The 7366-nt window shown below is 30.3% G+C and overlaps 1 protein-coding gene across 3 annotated transcripts; it reads right to left on the bottom strand.

The window, feature by feature from the left end:
• Positions 1 to 2304: 2304 nt before the first annotated feature.
• Positions 2305 to 5419, bottom strand: LOC145750287 (breast cancer metastasis-suppressor 1-like protein). Of its 3 annotated transcripts, none has more exons than XM_082566280.1 (8): positions 5132 to 5419; positions 4557 to 4675; positions 4307 to 4427; positions 4118 to 4204; positions 3659 to 3905; positions 3450 to 3557; positions 3049 to 3163; positions 2305 to 2660 (listed from the first exon to the last, which is right to left on the bottom strand). In XM_082566280.1, exons 1-8 carry the CDS (start codon positions 5372 to 5374, stop codon positions 2543 to 2545), a joined length of 1158 nt encoding a protein of 385 aa, XP_082422406.1. In that variant the 5' UTR covers positions 5375 to 5419; the 3' UTR covers positions 2305 to 2542. The 3 variants fall into 3 exon arrangements, with proteins under 3 accessions (XP_082422406.1, XP_082422405.1, XP_082422407.1); XM_082566279.1 differs by having other exon boundaries at positions 3456 to 3557; XM_082566281.1 differs by having other exon boundaries at positions 2567 to 2660; positions 3045 to 3163; positions 3456 to 3557.
• Between the last annotated feature and the right edge of the window lie 1947 nt (positions 5420 to 7366).

Here is a 7366-nt window from a genome sequence, read left to right as displayed (position 1 = left end):
AACTTTGGGTTGTGGTTGTGATAAACCTAATTTTAAAATTCAAATTTTATTAGAACGTCTGCTACACAGAGGTTAGGAATACGTCCGAGGGTCGAGTTTCAATTAAAAAGTCCTGCTACCAAAACCAAGCGTGCCAGACTCTAAACCAACAAAACGGACATAGTTGTCCTGCTGTCTGTGCGTTATGCTGCACTGGAGAACTGTGTAACAAGAGGGGGCCGGATTTTTGTACCTGCACCCGTAAGTATATTAAGTGTTTTTTTTAATCGGTACCTATAAATTATACAGGATCAAATGGATCGAATGGACCGAATGGATCGCATGCATTATGCTTATTCTGAATGGGTGAGGGTCGGGGTTAGGGTTTAATTTATGCAATATTTTTTTACATTCTATTCATTCGGTCCATTCGATAACCATTTGATATACATTTGATCCATTCGATCCATTCGGTCCATTCGATAACCATTTGATATACATTCGATCCATTTGATCCTGTATAGTTTATAGGTACCCTTTTTTAATGACTTATTTATATTGTTAAAAAATTTTTGGATTATAAAAAACTTTTTTAACTTAAATATTTGTAGTTCCGACACAGGCTCCATCGTTAATAGGTCGAATACAGTCTAGAAAAGAAGAAACTACGGTTTTATCTAAAACAGAAGGTAAGTAAATGTAAATACTACATTAGCGTAGCTTATTGGCATTTAAATATTGTAAACTGATTGTTATACATTCTGTTAGTGAGAAATGTAAAGTACTGAATTATTTAAATCCTAATTAGAAAGAAAACATGTAACTACTTTTCCCTATAAGTCATTTTCATCTCATTCCAAGTATCGCGAAACCATCTTTAAAAACTTTATTTTAAAACTTTTCTTTCCAAAAAAAAAATTTAAAAGAAGTAGATTATTTTTCTATTTTTAATTTGTTTAATTTTGTGTTTAAATAGATCCATGTAGCAACTTACCCAAAGTTGATTTAAAATCACCGCGTTTTAATTGCGCTATCAGCGAGAGTGTTACAATACTGGTAAATAATTTAACTGGATAAAAAATACTTAAATTGCTAAGATTACCTGATGTATAAAATCATAAAACTACATGTTGTGCAAAGTTACATGTTATTTAGGGAGAATGTACAAGTACTTCATCTATACAAAGTACTTTTGATCGCAAGGATTTTATTATCGCTGATCCAGCTGATCAAGAAAGTTTCCTTCAATGTTTAGAAATGACTGAAACCACCACAGCTCGAAACCCAGTTACAAGGGGGCGGGAAGTAACAGTAGCTCTAGAGTTGTCGTGCATATCCAGAAACTACAACACATCTAACATTACACCGTTTACAAATACAAACGGAAATTTAGAGGGATTGACAATTTATTGCCAAAATATTGGATTTTCGACTAAAGAGTACGCGTGTACTAACAAAGAAACGACTTTAAGGTGTTTTGTAGCCTATGATCAACCACAACGTTCAATGTTGTCATCTGCTGTTACAGAACCCAACTTTCTACAGTCGCCCTTTAAAATGCCAACCACTACCACAGTTGAACAAGAGACCACTATACCAACGACTGCAAAGTTGAACATAACAAGTGAACGTAATATAGGAGATAACGTAACCGTTGCGACAGTTGCAATAGCCAGAGGAGGGATTACATTAGAATGGTGGATTTTTGTTCTAATTGGTTTGGCTGTGATACTCCTTCTTCTTTTACTTGCCCGACTAATATACTTTCTGGTAAGTTATGTAAGAAATTTTTAATAGATGGTAACAAAAAATTTCCAAACAGATATCCGAATAATTAAAGACCCAGTAACTCTTTTAATTTTTGATTGGCCAAACAGGAAGATATTTCTACGTTTGCTTCTATTTTATTTAGTGACTAGGGTTTTTGTAATCATTTTCTTATTGAGGGTAACGAAATATTTTTATGGCAATAACGCTTACAAGTAAAACAGGTAAATTATTCAAGGGTCAATTATACGGGAATTTTATCACGTTACGATAGTTTAATTTCAACAGCTTCTTAATTATTTATAGACAACGAGTTAGTCACCATATTAATTAATTTTAATTTGTTTCTAGTATGCTCGTCGTGGAATATACCATGTTAACAAAGTTTCTCCTTTAACAACGGAAACCTCGGACGATATTAATACAGGGGAAATTCCCGGCTGATTTGCATAATTATTTTTGAAAATTTTTATTTTTTTATGATAAATTACTAGAACAGTTTTTTGCGCTTTTAGTTTATTTATTATTGATAATTGTTTACAATATTTAGAAGTTGCACTACGGTACATTAACCAAGCAATAAAAACAAACTTTAACATGAGTTATTTATTTTAATTATCATAAAATAGAGTAGTTAATATCAGCCAATTTTTATCTTTATCTGTTATTAAAAAAAAGAAAAAGGTGCAAAAATAGATAACCTTCTGCCACTGCCCCTCCCGCGCTTGGCGTCAGATTTTATAGTTTTAATGTTTTCAGACACTATATTATTATTTGAAAGAAAAAACGTTTTTTTTCATATGTGTTGAAGTGTATATCTGCCACGTTGTAGTTGATGAATGTGTAGTTTAGATTTAGTTCCGTTGTTTTGGCAAACTAACACTTCTTTGTTATTAAGTCCTGTTATTTTTCCACTAACAATTTAAACAAAATCACAAGTTGAATATTTTGTTTACAATTTTAATGTGCAAAGGTGGGCTCCACATTCTAAACATGGAGTAACATTAGTTACTCCTACCCAGTATCAAGTTTCCTTTGCCAGTTTGGAATATTATAGATTATAATTGTTTTAAAATTCTATAAGCTGCTGATAAGGTATTGGCTTAGCAGAAATTTGTACCGTTTATAGCGTCTTACTCAAGTGTGCTACAAAATGAGAGCACTGGGGATCAAATCCAAGACCTCATGTAGTGAAGACAAGTGTTCTGACTATACCTTTTTGACTGGCTAATAAAATCTATTTTTAATAAAATATTTGAAAAAATATTTAAAAAGTTAAGTAAAATGGAAGAAATAACTTACTATATAGTTGTTTCTCCCCTGTTTTTAATTACAATAGATTGTCCTTCACTAAAAGACTTCCCACCGTACATTAACTTTCCTCCTTCATAACTACAAGTATGTAAATGGCGTTTACCTAAACAAGAAGTATTTTAATTAATATTTTAAGCAATTTTACATTTCTGTTGCTAATTTAAATCAAGTTAAAGTTTTTATTTAGTTAACTTTATACAAAACACAATAACATTGTTTATATATTAGATGCAATGACTTATTTGTTTAAATAAGATTCAGTAATATTTGATAAATTATTGTTTTAAAATATTTATGTATGTTTATAAGACCAATTTACATATTTAAATTAAGCAAAAAAGGCCAGAAAATAGTTTTAACATTAATAAATGAAATAAAAGAGTACTGACACTTACTTTTTAAAGTGGATCGGCGTTGACTAATGTTAATTGCTTTTTTAATTGAGGCCCAATCATCCACAATATCTTCATCTTTTAACATATAAATAATATAGGGACGTAAATTATGTTAAGGACAAATCTGTAGGTTTTTTGTTTAAAAATAAATTAAAATTAAAAACATTATTAAAAGATTGGTAATTTTTTTAGTAAAAGGATATCTGTAACGGTGACAGGTTTCTTTTTTCTTTTAATGCTTCTAAAAGTGTTAAAAGAAAGCGGAGTTTCTTCTCTTTCTTTTCTTCGTTTTAAAGTAGATGATTCAGATTTGTTGTATTTGTTTCCACTCAGAGTTTTGTCAGTCCAGAGTTCAGTTGAGAGGTCAACATTTTCACGATCTTCCTCCAACATGTGAATCTTTTCATCCAACTCCAGTTGAATTTGTGCCATCAACATCATTTTTTCATTCTTGAAAAAATAAATTTAATATTCAAAAATTTAAATGCAAAATAGATAAACTTAGATTCAAATAGAATTGCAATAATATAGAATATTTTTTTAAAAACTATTACAAACAATTTTAAACAAAGAACTTTATATTTCTATAACAAAAGTAAAGGCATTAAAAAAAGGGAAAATGGATTTCTGTCTTACTAAAAAAATTGCTTTACTTAGCTTACCTTAAGATGTTGTGTGTTTGCATTTTTTTCAGCTTCAAGTAAAAGTTGTAAAGATTCAATTCTTAGCTTTCGTAATGCAGATGAGACCTATTAATATACAAAAATTGTAAACAACACTACCAATTCAATTTTTCTTTAAAATAAACAATTTAAGTCTATTAAGTTTTTTACAAATTTCACATTTCAAACCAGAATTCGTTGTTGTTTTGTTTCTTCTAATAACTGTAATTGTTGCAAATATTCAGGGGCAGTTTCATTTTTAACTTCCTCTAGTTTTCTTGATATTTGAGTGTGTCTTTCCTTGTACAATCTGAAAAGAGAAAAAAATTGCCTAAAAAAGGGTTATAAAAGTTAATTACCTAAAACAAGTTTAAAGAGAACAGCTAATTTTTTAAATTGCCTTTTTAATAAACAAAATTAAATGGGTAACAATATCTACTGGTCACGAATATCTGTAAATTGCTTCTCAATTGTTGTCATCTCATCAATGCATTGTGATCTTCTTCTATTACAATCTTCCTCATCAAGCTCTGAGCTTTCTGCTCCAGATTCATCAGCCTACAATTATGACAAAAGTTTTTTTAATCTCAGGTAATTCTTTACATTTGCTACATATACAATAAATATGTGTGAACGATATGTCACTATTATTAAAACAAAAAAAAAACAACTCCCGATTTACCATTAACAGGGTTACAACATTAAAATATAACAGGGTTACAACATTAAAATATGCCATACCACGGTAAAAAAGGGACCTTTTTGTGTTTATTTAAACAGTTAAAATGACAAAAAAGTTTGGCTGATACATTAGTTAAAAGGGGTAGAAGCGTTATTTAGAGGATTGAAGTAAAAAACATTAAAAAAACTGTAAGTTTTTACTAAATATCCTTAAATATCTTGCTTGAGCTGTTAAGTTACAAACAAATTTCACTCTGGTTAATATTTGTTATTTTTTTAATATCATCATGTTTTTTTGTTGTTTTAAAAATGTCTGAGAAAAATGTCAATCACCTCATTATCTGATGATGATGATTCTGAAGAACTCATATGTGGAGATGCACATTGGTTGTTATCCTGATTATTTTCCTGTTTGTCGATATCCATGTTTGACCATTCATTTGCAGAAGAGTCGTCGAATTTTGCTGCCGTTTCTGGAAGCGTTGATAAAATTTTAGAAACTTCTTCAGTTATTTCAGCGCTGCTACGTATTGAATCGATTCTATCATCGTTTATATTTAAGTTAGTTTCTTCCATATTATAAATTACTTGTTTACTTTACTACAATTAAACAAAACAACTTTAAACGCAGATATGTAAAATGCGGAGTGCATAGGCGGATAACGGAGTTTTGATGTAGTTGCGGATAGTTTTAGTAATATTCCCTGTTTTAGTGTTACAACGCCACCAGTTTGTTACTTTATGGTGCTTATAAAGGAGCGCAATGGTCATACGCAACAAATACCCACTAACAAAGTTTATATCACATTTTAATTTAGAGTTAATTTAAATTGCAATGTCGTGATTTTAGAGTAAACTTAAATTGCAATGCAATGAGTATAGGTGGAAAGCAGATTTACTGTTCTACAAGAACGTTAAAAAGGGGTAATAAGCAGCAGTTCTAATGTGTTAACCAATTTTAGGTCCTACCACATCCTCCTCCTAGCACAGCTATGGCCCTACGTTACTCACAACATTCCTACCGTTTAGCCTATCTTGCTTTGACCAGTAGTTGGCAGTAAAGAAACTGATTTCTTTGATTTCTTTGTTACGCTAAAGTTAAAATGTGTGTCATCGAACTTTAATAACGAATTTAACCGTGTGTTTGTAACAAAATGCTCCTTAAACAATAAAAAACTCGGTTACGTAATCGTTCCCGACAGGATGCTGACACGCTCGACAGAAATTGTGTTTCAATTTTAAGTTTTTATCTGTGTTTAAAATATGATGATTGTTGTGGGTTTCAAAAATTTGTATCTCGCTTCAGTTCCAATTGTTATTACTTTAAATAATAAATATTGAGTTTCAATAAGCTGTGAAATAAGTTGGAAGACCAATTTATTGAAAGTGTTGTTTGGTTAAACTAGTTTAAATTAACTTATTTGTTTGTTATGCCGATTACCTTCATCGTGGTGATGTTTTGAATCGTTTTATGTCATAATTAGCCCACGGCGAAATTTTTACTTCACGGTCGTTTCTGGTATTTAGCTGACGGAGTTTTCTTATGTAGTTGGAAAGGTTAAGTTAGACGTGGATTTTTAGCACAGACTATAAAGTTTAAACAACACACATAAAAGAAAGATTAGTGAACCTAATATGCGTTTATCTTATTTAACGATAAATAAAGAAATATTTGATTGACAAATTACTATAATTTTAAGAAAGATTTTCATGCCTTATACTTTTATTCTAAATTAAATTATTTATAAGTTTAAAAACAGTTTAGTTTTAAGAAAGGTCGTACGTTCTAAAAACGCATTTATATCAACTTGTTAATAATTAAATCGTTACTAGCGAAACAGCAATTACTAGTTATTTGTTTATTATTAGCTTGTAAAAAGACAAAAAAAAGTCGCCAATTGCAGACTAACATATCTAGTTAGAATAAAAACGCCGAACACTTGAAACTTTTTACAGAGTGTCTCAATTACACTTGTTAAAATCAGCAAAGGAGCTTTTAAAACCGAATCCTCAACTCGGAAGTCGACCTGGTCGAGGACAATAAGTCGACAGCGTTGTATATACAGTTACCTTTCTTTTTTAATTGGTTAACATTCTAAGGGATAGTGTTTATGTGTCGTATAAGACAAATTAGTGAAGTCCCGAAAAATCGTGTATTTGCACTACCACTTGCGGACAATAACACTGTTTAACTAGAAGGATAGTTTTACTATGGAAATAGACTTAGTATTTGAATAATTTTATAATACGCTTAGAAATAAAATTGCCTTAATGTAATTTAAAATCACCTTTATTGGCAGGTGACTTGTTCAAGGGTCTTGAAAAATTACTGTATGTTTTTAATAGTTTTAGTCTTTAGATTTTATGTTAGGTTCTATAAATGTTAATCGACGTAAAGTATAAAGTTTTGTTTGGTAATGCTTGATAAATGTGTTTCTTAAGGCCATAACTATATCAAATATTCATTTGAGCTTCATTTGTGCAAAACTCTAATAAAATCCAGCAAACTAGCTCATTATTAAGACACTTTAAAAATCAATATGCGTTTACCTATTTTAAAATGGAGAT

Source organism: Corella eumyota, chromosome 4 (assembly GCF_963082875.1).
Source record: "Corella eumyota chromosome 4, kaCorEumy4.1, whole genome shotgun sequence".
Lineage (NCBI taxonomy): Eukaryota > Metazoa > Chordata > Ascidiacea > Phlebobranchia > Corellidae > Corella > Corella eumyota.
The sequence above is the reverse complement of the archived record's forward strand: the minus strand, read 5'-3'. Positions and strand labels throughout refer to the sequence as shown.